Source organism: Pleurodeles waltl, chromosome 11 (genome assembly GCF_031143425.1).
Source record: "Pleurodeles waltl isolate 20211129_DDA chromosome 11, aPleWal1.hap1.20221129, whole genome shotgun sequence".
Taxonomy (NCBI): Eukaryota; Metazoa; Chordata; class Amphibia; order Caudata; family Salamandridae; genus Pleurodeles; species Pleurodeles waltl.
This window is the reverse complement of record NC_090450.1, coordinates 956,165,689-956,184,446: the sequence shown is the minus strand read 5'-3', so window position 1 is coordinate 956,184,446 and position 18,758 is coordinate 956,165,689. Positions and strand designations below refer to the sequence as shown.

General features: G+C 47.5%; 1 protein-coding gene across 4 annotated transcripts in view; it reads left to right on the top strand.

Moving 5' to 3' along the window:
* Positions 1 to 3,165: 3,165 nt before the first annotated feature.
* C11H22orf15 (chromosome 11 C22orf15 homolog) overlaps positions 3,166 to 18,758 on the top strand; it is a 47,047-nt gene continuing 31,454 nt past the window's right edge. Inside the window, exons 1-2 of one of the 4 annotated variants that reach the window (XM_069215188.1) lie at positions 3,166 to 3,413; positions 7,550 to 7,677. In XM_069215188.1, coding sequence (XP_069071289.1) covers positions 7,557 to 7,677 — 121 coding nt within the window. In that variant the 5' untranslated portion in view covers positions 3,166 to 3,413; positions 7,550 to 7,556. Of the gene's footprint in view, positions 3,756 to 7,549; positions 7,678 to 18,758 lie in introns of all 4 variants that reach the window. The other 3 variants (XM_069215187.1, XM_069215184.1, XM_069215185.1) reach the window with 3 other exon arrangements.

Sequence of the window (18,758 nt, the reverse complement as noted above, 5' to 3'; positions counted from 1 at the left end):
TAGGTGCAGGGCAGTCCGCTGTGTTTGGACAGGGGCTGCTGGCCCCGCTGGATGTGTCACTGTTGGCTTGCAGTTTCTCTGAAGCAGAAGACAGGCCTATATGGCTGGGGCCAAAGCAGTTTTCTCTGATGGGGTTTCGGCTTAGCAGTCCTTCTTCTTCTTGTAGGTCACCAGGAATCTGGTGAGCTGGGTTCAGGGAGCCCCTTAAATCCTAGATTTAGGGGCATGTTAGGGGTCAGAGGGCAGTAGCCAATGGCCACTGTCCCTGAGGGTGGCTACACCCTCCTTATACCCACTCCCTTTGGGGAGGGGGGCACATTCCTATCCTTATTGGTCCCTGTCCTCCAAAACAAGATCTAGGATTCTGCACGGAGTGGGGGGGGGGGGGGGGGGGGGTCATCTCAGCTCCGGGCACGTTAGGGGTGGTCCTGGCTGGGGTGGTCACTCCTCCCTGTTTTTCTTAATTTTCCTACCAGACTTGCCACCAAAAGTGGGGCTTTGCCTGGGGGACAGGCATCTCCACTAGCTGGAGTGCCCTGTGGCACTGTAACCCGAGGATTGAGCCTTTGAGGCTCACCACCAGTTGTTACAGTTCCTACAGGAGTATGTGTGAAGCACCTCCACCCAGGACAGGCTTTGTTTCTGCTCACAGAGTGCACAAAGGCACTCACTCCATGGGGTCAGAAACTCATCTGAAAGTGGCAGGCTGGCACAGACCGGTCAGTCCTACACTAGCAGTTGGGCTAACATACAGGGGGCATCTCTAAGATGCTCTTTGTGTGCACTTTTTAATAAATCCCACACTGGCATCAGTGTGGGTTTATTGTGCTGATACATTTGATACCAAACTTCACAGTATTCAGTGAAGCCATTATGGTGCTGTGGAGTTCCTAAAGACAAACTCCCGGACTACACTGCATTTACAATGTCTAGGAATGGACTTTGACACTGCAGGGGCATATTGCTCAGGCAGCTAGCACCCTGCCTTGGGGCTGTAAGGCCTGCTAGATGAGTGACTTACCTATGCCACAGGCAGTGGTTTGTGGCCATGGCACCCTGAGAGGGGAGCCATGTCGACATTGTCTTTTTCTCCCCACCAGACACACAAGCTGCCAGGCAGTACACACACAGACAATAGAAGAAGCACACACTCAATGACTTAACTCCAGACCAATCGTTTTTACATACCAAAAATATATTTTCTTAATTTATTTCTTGGACCTGAAGATTCAAGTTGCAGGTAAGTACTTCAACAGATTCGTATTTCCCACATTTATCAACAGTACTTTGTTTGAAATTGATAAGTTATACAGTTTTTGAAATATTGGCAATAATCTGTTTTAAAAGTTGACACTGCAATTTTCAGAAACAGTTCCTGGGCGGAAGAAAAGTTAGATCGTTTTACAGGTAAGTACAACACTTACAGTTCCAGTCTCCAGGGGTTAGGAAGTCACAGTTTGGGGTTCAAGTTAACCCCAATCACCCACTATCAGCAACACGGGGCCAGCTGGGTGCAGTGATCGAACTGTAGGCAAAATTACCATTGGCTCCTATGGAGACTGGAGGCACTCTGTTTCAGATCTGCAGGCAGGTAAGGCCCCGAGTCTTCGGAGCGCAGACTTAGGGGGCTTAGAGGAGCACTGCGGGGCCACAAGGAGGCACCAAACATACACCCTCAGCAGTGCTGGGGCTGCCGGGTGGAGGGCACAAACAAGATGTCGGGTCTACTTAAGTCATTGAGTGTGTGCTGCTGCTATTGTCTGTGTGTGTGTACAACAAATGCTTTGCACTACCCTCTGATAAGCCTAACTGTTCGACCACACTACCACAAAAGAGAGCATTAGTATTATCTACTTTAGCCTCTGATAAGCCTCTGGGGAACCCCTGTACTCTGTGCACACTATATTTCACTTTGATATAGTATATTTAGAGTCAGCTTAGCTTCCTACAGTGGCACAGTACATGCTGCAGCCCTTAGAGACCCTCCCTGGTCACAGAACCCTTAGTACCACTTGTACCTTTTACAATGGACTTAGCTGTGTGCTAATTGTGGAAACAATGGTAGAGTTTAGGGAAAGAACACTGGAGCTGGGGCTTGGTTAGCAGGATCCCAGCACACTTTCAGTCAAGTCAGCATCCATATCAGGCAAAATGTGAGGGGGTAACTGCAACAAGGGCCAGTTTCCCACAACCTGCCTCTGCAGATTGTTTTACAAATGCACCGGCTCCTTGGAGGGGCTGGGGGGAGGGTGGGTTTAACCATGCCAAAAGGGGCACTTTCCTAGACCTTGCTTTTAGAAAAACCTTACAAATGCACTTTTTCTGCAACATCACTTATCTCCTTTTACTTGCTGTTTTTGTAACAGGTGTTCTGCTTTTATTGCACTGGTGTCTTAGCGCCAAGACGACTAAATTGATTAACAAGCGCTCAATATAAATAAATCACATTAGTCCTCTACTTATTTGACCAACGGTGCCAGATACAAACCCCTGCTTTTTACTTGCATATGCATTCTTATGAATTTATAATTGCACTCTGATTGTTAGCAATCCGAGTTATAACCCTCTACACATTTAAATCGCTTCAATGTAAAATCTACATCCCTTATGCTGTTCATGCCCCTTTTCTTCTTTCTCTGGTACCTTGTAATATTTTCTATATACCCACCAGTTCCGTGCGCCATTACCTACCTTGCAAGCTCTTTGTACTGTAATCCTCTGTATATCTCTAGCAAACACTGTACTGTAAACCTGATGACCACTCAACGCATGGTTTACTCCTGCCTGATGTTTACACACCCTTCTCCGGTACAGCGCTATGAGGTCCTGCTGGATTTAGTCTCAGTTCTATAAAATAAATAGCTGTGCATACCCCTCTCCATCCGTTGAAAGTCCCTCCCATCTCTCTCCCAAACTGTCCCGGAAGGAAGAAGCACATGCCAACACCAGACCTGCAGACGTTTTCCAAACAGCCTTAGACTGTGCCCCCCCTTACCACTCCAAGGCTGCCACAGTAAATGGCTGCCCCTTGTTTCTGTCCCCGCGCATTCTTCTCAAGCGGTTCTCCGTTGCCGGGAAATGAGCTTGTTAAACACAGGCCGGGTCGGGCAGCGCCCTCCCCTGTCTCCCGGGGCCTAATTACAGCCCTTTCTGAGCCGGCTTTGTCAGCTCCTGGTCTCTGTGGAGGTAAAACTGGTCGGGACAGAACAAGAGCAGGCTTCTGGTTGTTGGTGTGGAAACGGGTGCTTGCGACTGCCCTCGGGCATGCTGCTGATGGGAGGCAGGGGAGATTTGGGCCGCGCACCGCCGAAGAGCACAGGGAACCCTCGAAGGCTGAAACTCGCCCAGGCCCCGCTCGAGAACAAGGCTCGCCCCACAAGGAGACACAATGTTTTTAACAGTGAAATTTGGAGGTGAGTTGCGGAGGGTGGGTGCAACGGTGAGAAAGCCAAAGAATCTTCGTCGACAGTACTTCTAAAACCATGGCACACCCTCCGTACTGCAAGCAGCCCAGTGCCGCATTCCTCGCAGTTTCTATGCAGCGTGTGTAATTGAGCACCTCACAGCACAGCGGAGTATCCTTTGATGAGTGCTTCCTTCACAGCGCTGGATTCTTGAATCCTAAGTATGGCGCTCGGTTGGGAAATCTGGCAAAGACTGTAGCTGCAGCTTGGTGGATGGGATAAACTTCGCCGTGGTCTCCATCTGAGCAAATGCAGGAGTGAAAGGGATCTAGCCAGGGGCAGCACCTCGAGGTAAACTGCCGGGACTCATGCGCCGAGTGTAAGCGCCAACGTGAATGTGCACTTATATGCATTAGCACGACAAAGCGGGGTGACTTTGAGAATCATTGCCTTAAATCGATTGACTAGTATTTTTTTTACAGTTTGGCCAAAGGTTGCTTGTGCATGTGACTGAGAAAGTTTGGCTTGAAATGTACGATAGGGAAAACAAATCATTGTGAAGTGTCCTCAGTTTTTCTTCCTTCCTTCTTTTACATTTAAATCCAGCATTCTTAGTTTCCTGCACATGCTCCAGGAGGCAGCGTGTCTCGGGCATGGGGTTCGGGAGAAAAAAGGCTTGCAGGATGGGGCTCTGTGACAAGTGGTTCTGCTGCCCTTGACAGCAGCGGGCTCCTTGACAGCGTGGTGCAGATACTGTGCAAGGTTTTTCCTGCACTGGGCAGTGTTATAGTTCGCTAAACCCTTCCTGAACGACATGATCAGTGTTTGTTTAGGTATTTTTAATGGCGCTATTAATCGCCTTATGACCGTCCACTTCAGATCGTAACAGCAGCACTTGTAAATGCAGTGTCCAAACAAAGTGGTGAGCTGTCAGGGTGAGTACGGCGCATTAATTAAGGCATCTCTTTCCTAGCCTCAGACAGTTCTGCTTTCTTCAACTGTGATGCATTTAGAAGAGGCAGGTGGGGGTTAATGAAATGAGTGCTCACCTCGTGTGGAACTCATAATGCTCTTTTTAAGAAGGTGGAAAACCGAGTCCTCTTGATAATTCAATGGAACCATGTGTAATAATATTGCCAAGCACTACTCGCCGGATGGGCCTCACTGTACTCTGCCCGCAAGCTGAACTTCGCAGAATTGCACTGAGTTTGCTGGTAACTCCGCGGAATTCTAAGGAGTGCAACTCCGCGAGCTCTGCCCACACCTAGAGACAGGATAGTTGAATAGATGTGTACTAGCATGTGCTCATGCGTGAATTACATTTCGCAAATGGCATGTGCCAGTGGTGCTGAAATCATTTTTAGAGTGGGGTGCTGCCATGAATGTGACATCACTGGAGTCATAGGGTTTGTAAAAAATCGATGTACCACACAACCCTTTGCTTTAGAACTGAGCATAAATCAATACAATCTCAACAATATTTAACCTTGCACATTTTGAAACTGGTGAATGACATTGTTGCAAGAACGGAGTCCTCAACATTTGGAGTAACATACATGTACACTTGTAACTTGCAAAACACATGCATTCTTCATGAGTTACAAGAAATAAACATGATTTGACAAAAAGGTGTAAGGTTACACACACAAACACAAATTGTGCTTGTGCAGCATATTTTTTTAGCAGACCTTTGTGAATTAATCTCTCTCTGTATTTTTACCTGTTTCTCCATTGCTTTTTTGCTGGATCGGGTCTATATGTAGCATTAGGTGTATCATATATTTCATAAAGTATATGCATATGTGATTTTGTAGGTTGCTGTAATACTTGCATGCACATGACAAATGCATGTGTGCCTGAACATCTAGTTTATGTGAGATATCTGGGATTGACACCTACATGTGTACATGAAAGCTGGATTTGTGCATGACATGTGGACATGTGCATGATGCCTAGATGTGTGACTACTCATATGTGTATGCCTGAATAACTAGATATGTGCCTAACATCAACCGTTTGCCTCAATAACTTGATGTGCGACTTATACTCCAGTGTGTGCCTAAATACTTGGGCGTTTTTCTGAATACTTAGGTGCACGCCTAAGACCTTGGTGGTGCCTGAACAATCAGATGTGAACTCGACAAATGTGTGAGTGTGTGTGTGTTTTTGACATGGCTGAGGAGGAAAGCATTTTATGGCCCAGAGGACAACAGTTCGGAATGCCTGTGTTCTTGTAGAAAATTTCTGTGAATTGTGTGAAAAATGTGCTCTTAAATCCACTACTTGACCCTACTTTCTCCAAATTTTCTTCGGTGGACCCTCCCCCCCCCCCACACTGAAACCTCCTTTCCTAGTTTAGCTCACTTGCTTCACTCGCTCATTGAAATTCATGAACAGGTGTTACATCCAGCCACTTACAAAGATCATCATCCACCACAACAAAATAGAAATCTGCCCCTATAGGAACCTTCCCTGAAACAGTCGGCACCTGTCTAAACCCAGAGATGGGCTTAAACAAGGTACTGCCTTCAAGTCCGCCAGCTGAACATCACCAATTTGGCAGAAAATACTAATTCAGAGCCGCTCTGATGCATAAAGTGTGTTAAAGCAGTGTATCCAGCAGCTCTGCTTACTAGCACTTTGAAGACATTTTTACCAAGGATTTTAATTACTTACTTTATGGGCATAAATCACCTAGTCTTCTAAACACATCCAGACTCTACTATAGATGAATCACATTCTATGCTTTTTGGGTGGACGAAAACCTGCAACTGTTGCATGACCTTGGTGGCTGAAGAAAGAAATGAAGAAGGTATATGATGCTGAGACAGTACTTGACTGAGTGAGAGCTTTTCTTTTTTTTTTAAAATCTGTTTATTAAGGTTTTCAATTATTCACAACGTACACATTATGTTGTCATTCTATTTTGCAAGTTACATCACTTGTAAGGTACAATACTTTAGCTGTTTAGTTTAATACTTATATATTCGGGGATGTTTATAATACACGTTGCACATCATAGTACAGTAAAGAAAGAATAAAAGATTGTTATAGAGGGAGAGGGAACTGGAGAAATGGGGCTTGAGAGGGGTGTCGGAAAGGGAATGTAGTAACAGGGAGGAAGATGCTCAATTAGAACTTGTGGATGCCCTTTTTTTTTCCCCTTCAATGGTTAAAGGCGTGAGTATGCGCGCGAGGGTGTCGGCAGTGGGGGGGGGGGGGTAGGGGGGCATGTATTAATCGCCAGGGGGGTGAGATATAAAAAGTGGGGAATCTCTCAGGTGGGGCGTCGTATGATTATAGCTTTTCTGCGAGTATTATGTTGTCAAGCTAAGGTGGTCGGGTGTCATCCTTTTCTTGTATCTGGTCAAGGAAGGTGTCCCATGTGTCTGCGTGTTTGACCACGATTCCAAGGTTGCGAAGTGTATATAGTACTTGTAGCTCTGCTTTGGTCCAGTGTATCAATTCTGCAGTCCATTTACATGTCCCCGGCACCCCAGGGGACTTCCATTGTGTTGCGATGAGTTGCTTAAGTATAATAAACGCTAAGTCTGCACATCTATGTTTTTGTTTTTCTTTATTGCGCCTGTGACGTATTCCTAATATACATGATTCAGGTGTGGGATTTAGGGGCAGGCCCAGCAATGTGACTAACTGTTGTGTAACTACGTGCCACACGCGAAGTAGCGGTGGGCAGCTCCAGGTCCTGTAGTGAAAGTCCACATCCAAGGTTCCGCACCTTGGGCATTCGGATGTTGCATGTGGAAACATAGGTTTTATGCGGGTCGGGGTTAAGTATGTCTGGTGTAAGTAGTTAAGCTGGGTGTATCAGAAGCGGGCATTGCGTGATATTTCACGTGTTGTTGAAAGGGCCATGGTCCAGTCTTCTGGTGTAAGGGATATTTGTAGGGACCTGTCCCATCTGGACTTAGCTTGTGTTTGTGTTTCTTCTGGAGAGGATTGTAGCGTATGGTATATCCAGGAGATGCTTGTTAATGTGCCGGTGCCTGTTAATAATTCATGGAGAGTGGGTGAAGTTGGTGGCTCTGAGTCTCCGCAGCCCCATGTTGTGCTATTAGGTGTTTAAGTGCTCCGTGTATAATGAATCCGCCAGGTCCTAACAAATGTGTTTCTGCTAATTCCAGGTAAGAGATGAAATGCTCATCTGCGAATAAGTCGCTGACCAGTTGTACGCCCTTGGTGACCCATGGGATGAGGCCTAGTCTACCTTGTAATTTATCTATCCCTGGTATGGCTAATAACGGGATCTTGGGTGAGTATAATGGTGTATGGACGCCTCGTGTTACATATCGATTCCATATCCGATCAGCCATTGTTATCAGGACATTATTATGGGGAGAAGGGGATTCACGTCCTACAAGCCAGCCCAGTATGTCGGTGCATCTCAGATGTGACCTTACTTTACGGGCCTCCGGGTTTGAGGGATCTTGTAGCCAAATCATAATCCAGTGCAACTGTGCTGCTGCATAGTAGAGTTCGAACTGTGGTACGCTCATGCCGCCTTTTTCTGTTGGTAAGCAAATCTTGGTCATAGCTACTCTTCTGCGTCCTTTGGCCCATATCAACTCAGTTAGTAACTTGGTTAATTGTGAAAAGAATCCTTTAGGGAGTATGAGTGGCAGTGCAGCAAAGTAGTAAAGCAATCGGGGGAGCACGATCATTTTGATCAATGCCACTCTGCCCATAGGTGAGAGGGGCAGGGAGCACCAGAAGGGCATGGTCCCTTTTATTGATCTGATCGCTCTGTCTAAGTTGGCCTCTTTCAGATCGGAGGCTCTGTGGTATATTTGGACACCCAGGTATTTAAAGGTCGTGTGTTCCCATTTTAAGTCTTTGTCAGCTATGATGCTGACTTGTGGTTCTGGTAGTGGTTGCATAGGGAATATACATGATTTAGCACAGTTAACTCGTAGGCCAGACAAGGACCCGTACTGATTAAGCAGTTGTAGTATATGTGGTAGTGAATCAGTGTTATTGCGTAAATATATTAATGCGTCGTCTGCGTACAAGGAGACGATGCGGAAGTCTTTTCCATCTGGTATGCCCCATCTCGCTGCCTCCCCTCGTAGTTTTACTGCTAGCGGTTTTATTGCTAATGCAAACAGGAGTGGCGACAATGGGCATCCCTGGAGTGTGCCTCTATTTATGTCAAATTTCTCCGATATGATGGCCCCGGTTTTGACCCTTGCTTTGGGACTGGTGTATATTATATACATCCAGTGCATGAAGCCAGCACCGAATCCCATTTTTTGTAAGGTTGCCATCAAGAAGGGCCATCCCAGTGTATCAAAGGCCTTCTCAATGTCCAGTGACACTGCCGCATAGGAGTGATCTGCTTCAGGAGTCTCGGCCATTATTCGTAGTAGGTTCCTAATATTAATAAAAGTGTTACGCCCAGGTATCAAGCCGGATTGGTCTGGGTGTATCAGAGTGGTCAGCAATGGTAGGAGTCGGTTAGCTAATACTTTACCTAGTATTTTATAGTCTGTGTTTAGTAGTGACAGGGGTCGAAAGGAGCAGACGTCCAGGGGGTCACGGCCTTTTTTATGTAGGGCGACTATTGTCGCTTCACGTTGTGATTCTGGAAGCCGTCCTATGTCATATGTTTCTTGTAGCATTGTTTGGTATGATGAGATTATTTGTGGGGTAAAGGTCTGATAGTATTCGATGGGTAGCCCATCTGTCCCCAGGGTTTTATTATGGGCAAGTTGCTGTATTGCCTGTTGGATCTCCTCCTTTTCTATGGGTTTATCTAGGTCTGTTGTTTGTGCTGCATTTAGCTGTTTTAATGGGGTGCTGTTGAAGAACTCTGATAACTGTAATGGGTGTCGGGGAGGTTCAGCCCTGTATAATGTGCTATAATACTGTTTGAAGGCGTCATTAATCTCTAGTTGCGTATTTATTATCATACCCGTGTCTAGTCTAATGGCATTTGTAGGAGATGTTCTCTGTGTGCCTTTTGCTAGCCATGCTAGCATTCTGGTAGAGCGGTCACCCTCAGCGTACAGTCGCGCTGTATAGTGTCTGTAGTCGAATTTGCGTAGGCGAAATTCTGTTGCGTTCCATTGCTTTTGGAGATTGGTTAATTCGATGGTGTTGCATTTGCCATTAGCCAAATCACGTTCCTTATCACGTATTACTCCTTCTATATTGTGTAGCACTGCTATTAACATACGACGAACCCCACCTGTCATTGACATACAGATACCCATTATAACTATCTTGTGTCCGTCCCATTCCGTCGCTCGTGTCGTCGTCTTTGTGTTAATTGTGAAGTAGGATTTTATTTCTTTCGCTAGTTTATCTCGGAAGGGGGGATCACGTAGTAGGGTAGGTTGTAGGCACCATGTGAAGATGCGTGTAAGTTGTGCGCCCCATATAAGTGTTGCGATTAGCGGATTATGATCCGATAAGGTTCTGGCCATGTAGGATGCGCTGTGTATCTTATGTGATAACCTGGTTGAGCATAGTAGCAGGTCTATTCTCGTATGAAGTTGGTGTACCGGAGAGTAGAAGGAATATTCTGTATCTGTGGGGTGTATACTACGCCATACGTCTTGTAGTTCCCTCTCTTGTATCCATTGCCCCAGTACTCGAGACACATTCCTGCTTTGGGCACCTTTTAATGGGGGATGGGATCGGTCCATTGTCACATCTATCACACTATTGAAGTCTCCCCCCCAGATAGTTGGTATGTGCAGGTCGTATGGGATTTGTGTAGTTGTTATACAAAGAAACTCTCCTTGTCCAGTGTTTGGTGCGTATATCCCTGTTATTGTTAGCTGTTTCCCGTCTAGTTAAGTATTTATTATCATACCCGTGTCTAGTCTAATGGCATTTGTAGGAGATGTTCTCTGTGTGCCTTTTGCTAGCCATGCTAGCATTCTGCTAGAGCGGTCACCCTCAGCGTACAGTCGTGCTGTATAGTGTCTGTAGTCAAATTTGCGTAGGCGAAATTCTGTTGCGTTCCATTGCTTTTGGAGATTGGTTAATTCGATGGTGTTGCATTTGCCATTAGCCAAATCACGTTCCTTATCACGTATTACTCCTTCTATATTGTGTAGCACTGCTGTTAACATACGACGAACCCCACCTGTCATTGACATACAGATACCCATTATAACTATCTTGTGTCCGTCCCATTCCGTCGCTCGTGTCGTCGTCTTTGTGTTAATTGTGAAGTAGGATTTTATTTCTTTCGCTAGTTTATCTCGGAAGGGGGGATCACGTAGTAGGGTAGGTTGTAGGCGCCATGTGAAGATGCGCGTAAGTTGTGCGCCCCATTTAAGTGTTGCGATTAGCGGATTATGATCCAATAAGGTTCTGGCCATGTAGGATGCGCTGTGTATCTTATGTGATAACCTGGTTGAGCATAGTAGCAGGTCTATTCTCGTATGAAGTTGGTGTACCGGAGAGTAGAAGGAATATTCTGTATCTGTGGGGTGTATACTACGCCATACGTCTTGTAGTTCCCTCTCTTGTATCCATTGCCCCAGTACTCAAGACACATTCCTGCTTTGGGCACCTTTTAATGGGGGATGGGATCGGTCCATTGTCACATCTATCACGCTATTGAAGTCTCCCCCTCAGATAGTTGGTATGTGCAGGTCGTATGGGATTTGTGTAGTTGTTATACAAAGAAACTCTCCTTGTCCAGTGTTTGGTGCGTATATCCCTGTTATTGTTAGCTGTTTCCCGTCTAGTTCTCCAACCAGGCAGACGTATCTACCGTTATTATCCATATGGGTTTCTTGTGTTGTGTAAGGGACCCCGGGGGCAATCCAGGTCAAGACGCCCTTCACATATGTTGATGTTTTAGTTCCATATACTGTGCCCAGCCAGTTTTTGCCGATTTCGCACAGTTCGTGTGCTGTTACATGTGGCTCTTGCAGTATGGCGATGTGTATTTTATGTTGTTTAAGGTAGGCGTGTATTCTTCGTCTTTTAGTTATATTAGCTAGGCCCCTGACATTCCAGGTTATTATGTTATATGTCGTCATATTTTTCGTGAGTCGGTGTGTGGCGTGTTATCCGCCCTAGAAGTGTTCCTGGGCCACCTTGGGATCTTATCTGCCTCGCCTCGAGCCCCCTGCCTTCTGCACGCGCATTTGAGTGTTGAGCATATTAGAGAAAAGGGGAAAGAAGAAAAAAGAATACAACTTACAGTTATTAATCTAATTGTGAACTGCCAGGCACAACTGGTGCTACGGCGAACTTTGGTTTCTTTTAGGTCCATACGGCAACCCATTGGGTTCAGGGGGGTGTTGGTGAGTAGTCCGAAAGATAGCTCCTGCGTTTTGGCCCTTTAGAATATTATCGATTCCCGGTATAGTTTCTGTGTGGAGCTCTTTAGAGTGTCTTGCCCGTGTTGTTGCCTGGTGTTACTAGGTGTGACTGTCGTCTGCACACCCCAGGAGAACGTGGGTGGGTCCGACGATCCATCTTTAATTCTTGAGGAAATTGGGACTGTATTACTCTTGCTGTGTCTTTGGCTTAGTGCAAAAGCTTGGGTTTGTACGATTGTAGTTTACATGTGTCATCTTAAAAGTTGTCTGCTGAGCGTGGAGTAAATGCTGGGCCAGAGGTCAGCGGCGATGATAGCGGACCACGGTGCCTGCTTGCCGAGTCAGAGTCCGAATCATTGATGTGTTGATTAGGTCGTATGCGCGAGAATATGTTTACAGTTTTTAAGACCCGGGCTTGTTCGACTGCTGCTTGTGATTTGGTTGGGGATGATTCAGCTCTTGGTTTTTGTCTTTTATTACGGCGTGGTTGATTGGATAACCACTCTTTTTGTTCTCGAGGTTCTGTTGTTGGGTCTGCAAGTCCCTTCGCGTGAATCCAAGTCCATGCGTCTTCTGAGGTTGGGAATATATGAGATCTGTCTCCGTCTACCACGCGTAGTCTTGCCGGGTACATTAGGGAATATGAGTAGTTTTTTCCTCGCAGTATTTGTTTTGCTGAGTGGTAAGTGGCACGCTTACGTTGAACATCAGCTGTATAGTCTAGGTATGCTGTAATTTTGGCGTTTTCAATATCCATTGGGCCAGTCGTGCGGAAGCCTCTCAGCACCTGGTCTCTGCCCCGGTAATTAAAAAATCTTGCAATCAACGGGCGCAGTGGGGCACCTGGGCATGGAGGGCCTCCCGGCACTCGATGTGCGCGCTCTACCACTAGAAATGGTGAAGTGTCTTGTGTTAATAAAGTTTCTTTAAGCCAACTTTCTAGAAATGATTCCGCGTTGGGCAGCTCAATCTTCTCAGGGAAACCTAGGAATCTCACGTTGTTGCGGCGAGAGCGGCCTTCTGCTTCGTCAGCGCGTTTGTGTAGTCGCTGTATCTCGGATTCCTGGTGTTGGAGACGGAGTTTCATTTCTTCGATATCTGGTTGTGTAGTTTAAAGGGTTGTTTCGGCTATGGTGACCCTGTCTGCCAGTTTCCGATGTTCCATGCGGAGGATGTTGACTTCTGCCACCACTGTATCTATTTTGTTTTCTAGTGAAGTTCTGGTGTCCAGTACAGCTTGCAGTACTTTCTCGATTTGTGTAGAGTGGGCGGCCAGTGTTTCGGGTACTTTGCTTAGTGCATTCAAACTTAGTGCTGCATCGGTCTTTAGTAGCGGGGTTGAGGGTCTAGGTTCCAGCTGATTCTTTGGAGGCTTCGGTTTCACCATGTTTGCGACAAATTGGGGCGCGTTGTACGTTGATTGTGAGTTGAAATTTGTATTTGGATTAATGTTTTATATGAACCACAGTTCAGATGCAGAATGACGAGTAAGCACCTGTGAGTTCTCTGAGTCTGTACCGTCGCTTGTGGTTTAACCTTTACTTGAGTGATCACGGAGAGCCTCGCAGTATGGGGCTCGCTAGGGATCCCTAGTCGCTCGCCCCGCTGGAGCTGGAATAACTCCATCATGGTGTCGCTGAGCTGGTTCGTGATGGGGGGTTCAGATATTTGCACAGTTCAGTGTATTGTGCGCTTTAACATTCGAAGTGCAGAGTTGGAGAGAAATTGGTTGTATTTGCTCTGGATATATGGACTCACTTAAGCTTTAAATTTTGCACTAGTGATTTCTGGTGGGAGGTTCATCCAAGACCGTCAATCGCTCTCAGCGGGGAGTGCCGAAAAGGCCCCCCCCGCTGGATCAGGACCAGTTGCTGCTCCCCGGTGTCCCTGGATCGGGCCCCCGCTCGCGGGTCGTCACATTCCTCCGATATGCCTCCCGGGGACGGGTGCGTCACGCCTCGCGCCCTCGAGGACCCGGTTCCGCCCAATGTGACAAACCACCCGCAGAGTTCTACTGTGCCTTCGTGCCACCGGGCGAAGTTAGTAGGCAGTTCTCAAAAGTAAGTCAAGGAGTCAACGTCTCTCGCTAACACCTCGCAGTCACCACGCAATCACTGTGCATTACCCAAAATCATAGTCCGTTCTGAGATCCACGGACGATGCTCCACTGCAATGATTTCGGCAGTAGAAGCGACAAAGAGCACCGTCTCCCGTTTTGCCCTCCTCGCCCCTTCCGGTCTTCTTTGGGGTTCCCCTGTACCTCTGGTTTCAGACGTGTTTTGTCATTCCTCCGGGAAGCGGCGCTGGGTCGTTCGGTGCAGTGCTCGCAGAACATAGGCGGCTCCGCTCACTTCAGTGCCTCCGGGATAGCGGCAGCGCCAGCCCGAGGCAGGAGCCAGGCATCCGCTGCGCCCCTCCGGCGCCGACGTCTTATGCTCACAGGTGCGCCGGCCTCGGCCCCCGCGGCCGGGCAACGCCAGGCCCCAGCCGGGTATGGCGAAGGCCCTCCCAGTTCCGGCCTCCGTGAGCCGACGCGCGATACCGCTCGCAGTCCCAAGCAGCGGCGGAATCCACGACGTCACCGCCACCGCCCGGCTGTGTCTGGGGGACCGGGAATTCAGTGTTTTCAGGATATTTGTAGAGGGCTACGAGCAGAGCTCTCAGCCGAGCGACTTCTCACGTCGCCATCTTGGACACGCCCCCTGAGTGAGAGCTAAGCAAGCAAGCAATGTATGGTCAGAGACACAAAACTAAGCTGAAGAGAGTTACTCATCAGTTTAAAGAAGGAGACTTGCTGTGTGCGAAGTTGGGTTCAACTGTAAGAAAAGGTGAATCCAAGTTTCGCAATGTCAGAAGAATTAGCATGGTACTAGGAAACACTGTAAGGTTGTGAAAAATTGAATGTAAGGAGATTGGTCAGTTGTCAAACCATGACAGAATCCAGAAAAGATGAGTGCAGTACCGATACCAAACCTCCAAGTGCTGAGGTTACAACTTCAAATGGAGAAACCAGGAGACCATATTCTGACAGAAAACAATGCATCCCACATGGTTGGATGACTATGTTAAATGATGTGTTTTTTTATCCTATATTGCACTTATGTTACTAGTGGTATTAGGTGTATAAACGTACACCAGTTTAAGCATGTAGACAACAAAATGTATGTATTGTTTACTAATGTAGTAGGGGGCAAGATGTGTACTTTTCTATGCAAACAAAATGTTGCTTTAAAGGTAGAATGTTCATGATGAGCTCTGAAGAAGAACGCTATCTTATGAAAAGAAAGGGGAGCTGGTAGATTTGGCCCTGTTAGGGTCCTGATACTTTGCAGCTTAGGAAGTATATATATATTTATATATATATATATATATATATATACAAACACGTTTCAACCCTTCTGGAGTGGCTTCTTCAGTGCTCAAGGCAAAGACAGTAGTACGTGTTGTAATTACTTGATCTATAGGTCGAAGGAGTGTGTATATTATCTTACTACTGTCCCTCATCCATTTTCTTTTCCCCCTCCCCTTCCCATTCTAATGGAATGTGTGTAAGGAAATGCCTCCTTGGCATGGTTACCCTCCGTACTTTTTTCCTTTGCTGATGCTAAGTTATTATTTGAAAGTGTGCTGGGACCCTGCTAACCAGGCCCCAGCACCAGTGTTCTTTCCCTAAACTGTACCTTTGTCTCCACAATTGGCACAACCCTGGCACTCAGGTAAGTCCCTTGTAACTGGTACCCCTGGTACCAAGGGCCCTGAGTCCAGGGAAGGTTTCTAAGGGCTGTAGCATGTCTTATGTCACTCTAGGGACCCCTCACTCAGCACATGCACACTGCTTCACAGCTTGTGTGTGCTGATGGGGAGAAAATGACTAAGTCGACATGGCACTCCCCTCAGAGTGCCATGCCAACCTCACACTGCCTGTGGCATAGGTAAGTCACCCCTCTAGCAGGCCTTACAGCTCTAAGGCAGGGTGTGTTATACCACAGGTGAGGGCATAAGTGCATGAGCACTATGCCCCTACAGTGTCTAAGCAAAACCTTAGACATTGTAAGTGCAGGGTAGCCATAAGAGTATATGGTCTGGGAGTCTGTCAAACACGAACTCCACAGTTCCATAATGGCTACATTGAAAACTGGGAAGTTTGGTATCAAACTCCTCTGGACAATAAATGCACACTGATGCCAGTGTGCAATTTATTGTAAAATACACCCAGGGGGCATCTTAGAGATGCCCCCTGAAAACATACCCGACTTCCAGTGTAGGCTGACTAGTTTTTGCCAGCCTGCCACACACCAGACATGTTGCTGGCCACATGGGGAGAGTGCCTTTGTCACCCTGTGGCCAGGAACAAAGCCTGTACTGGGTGGAGGTGCTTCTCACCTCCCCCTACAGGAACTGTAACACCTGGAGGTGAGCCTCAAAGGCTCACCCCCTTTGTTATAGCACCACAGGGCATCCCAGCTAGTGGAGATGCCCGCCCCTCCGGCCACTGCCCCCACTTTTGGCGGCAAGGCTGGAGGAGATAATTAGAAAAACAAGACGGAGTTACCCACCAGTCAGGACAGCCCCTAAGGTGTCCTGAGCTGAGGTGACTCTTACTTTTAGAAATCCTCCCTCTTGTGGATGGAGGATTCCCCCAATAGGATAAGGGATGTCCCCCCTCCCATCAGGGAGGAGGCACAAAGAGGGTGTAGCCACCCTCAGGGACAGTATCCATTGGCTACTGCCCTCCCAGACCTAAACACACCCCTAAATTCAGTATTTAGGGGCCTCCAGAACCTAGGAAACTAGGGGCCAGATGTAACAAGTCGGCAATTTGCGACTTGCAAATTGCGAGTCCCTGCGACTCGCAATTTGCAAGTCGCAAATTGCTATGCAGTACGGTGTCTCAGACACCGACTGCGACTCGCAATGAGGTCGCAATGACCCACCTCATGAATATTCATGAGGTGGGTCGCAAATTGCGGCCCCATTGCGAGTATAGGCACTCGCTAACATGGAGGCCTGCTGTTGTCAGCAGACCTCCATGTTCGCAACCTGCTTTTCAATAAAGCAGTTTTTTTTTTTTTAAGTGTAGCCCGTTTTCCTAACAGGAAAACGAGCTGCACTTCAAAAAAACCGAAACCTTTAGTTTCGGTTTTTTTTCAGGGCAGGGAGTGGTCCCTTGGACCACTCCCTGCCCTGAAAAAATAATTTGGGGTCCAGTCACAAACTGGAAGGGGTCCCGTGGGGACCCCTTCCAATTTGCGAGTGGGTTACCATCCACTTGAAGTGGATGGTAACTGCGAGTTCATTTGCGACCGCGTACGCGGTCGCAAATGGAATTGCATCCCACTGCGAGTCGCAAATAGGAAGGGAACACCCCTTCCTATTTGCGAGTCGGAAATGCATTTTGCGAGTCGGAGCGGACTCGCAAAATGCATTTCTGAATGGCAAAGTGGCTTTTGCGCCTCGCAAACGGCGATTTTCGCCGTTTGCGAGGCGCAAACACTTTGCTACATCTGGCCCTAGATTCCTGCAACCCTAACAAGAAGAAGGACTGCTGACCTGAAGCCCTGCAGTGAAGACGGAGACGACAACTGCTTTGGCTCTAGTCCTACTGCCCTGTCTCCCAACTTCAAAGAACAATGCAACAGCGACGCATCCAATAGGGACCAGCGACCTCTGAAGCCTCAGATGACTGCCCTGCAACCAAGGGCCAAGAAACTCCTGTGAACAGCGGCCCTGTTCAACAATCTGCAGCTTTCTTGCAACAAAGAAACAACTCTAAGGACTTCACGTTTCCCGCCGGAAGCGTGAGACTTTCCACTCTACACCCGACGCCCCTGGCTCGACCTGCGGAAAACCAACACTACAGAGAGGACTCCCCAGCGACTGCGAGCCCGTGAGTAGCCAGAGATAACCCCCCTGAGCCCCCACAGCGACGCCTGCAGAGGAAATCCAGAGGCTCCCCCTGACCACGACTGCCTGTAACAAGGGACCCGACAACTGGAACCAACACTGCACCCACAGACCCCAGGACCTGAAGGAACCGACCTCCAGTGCAGGAGTGACCCCCCAGGCGACCCTCTGCCTAGCCCAGGTGGTGGCTACCCCGAGGAGCCCCCCCCTGTGCCTGCCTGCATCATTGAAGAGACCCCCGGGTCGCCCTATTGCTTTCAATACAAAACCCAACGCCTGTTTGCACTCTGAACCAGGCCGCCCCTGTGCCGCTGAGGGTGTACCTTCTGTGCCTGCTTGTGTCCTCCCCCAGTGCCCTACAAAACCCCCTTGGTCTGCCTCGAGGACGCGGGTACTTACCGGCTGCCAGACTGGAACCGGGGCACCCCTGTTCTCCATTGAAGCCTGTGTGTTTTGGGCACCTCTTTGACCTCTGCACCTGACCGGCCCTGAGCTGCTGGTGTGGTAACTTTGGGGTTGCCTTGAACCCCGAACGGTGGGCTACCTTGGACCCAACTTTGAACCCTGTAAGTGTTTTACTTACCTATGAACTTAACATTTACTTACCTCCCTCAGGAACTGTGATTTTTGCACAGTGTCCACTTTTAAAATAGCTTATTGACATTTTTGTCAAAACTCTACATGATATTGTGATTATTCAAAGCTCCTAGAATACCTGAGTGAAATACCTTTCATTTGAAGTATTACTTGTAAATCTTGAACCTGTGGTTCTTAAAATAAACTATATAAAAACCTATTTGCTTGGAGTAAATCTTTGAGTGTGTGTTCCTCAGTTATTGCCTGTGTGTGTACAACAAATGCTTAACACTACCCTCTGATAAGCCTACTGCTCGACCACACTATCACAAAATAGAGCATTAGAATTATCTCTTTTTGCCACTATCTTACCTCTAAGGGGAACCCTTGAACTCTGTGCACACTATTTCTTACTTTGAAATAGTATATACAGAGCCAACTTCCTACAATGTTCCTCTCAGTTTAAGACACATTGAGATTCTGTGAGAGGTTCTTTGATTGAAAAGCTAATGGTGTATTATTAAACGTACTGAGGAACTACAAAGTGCTTTGGACTTATTATCACACT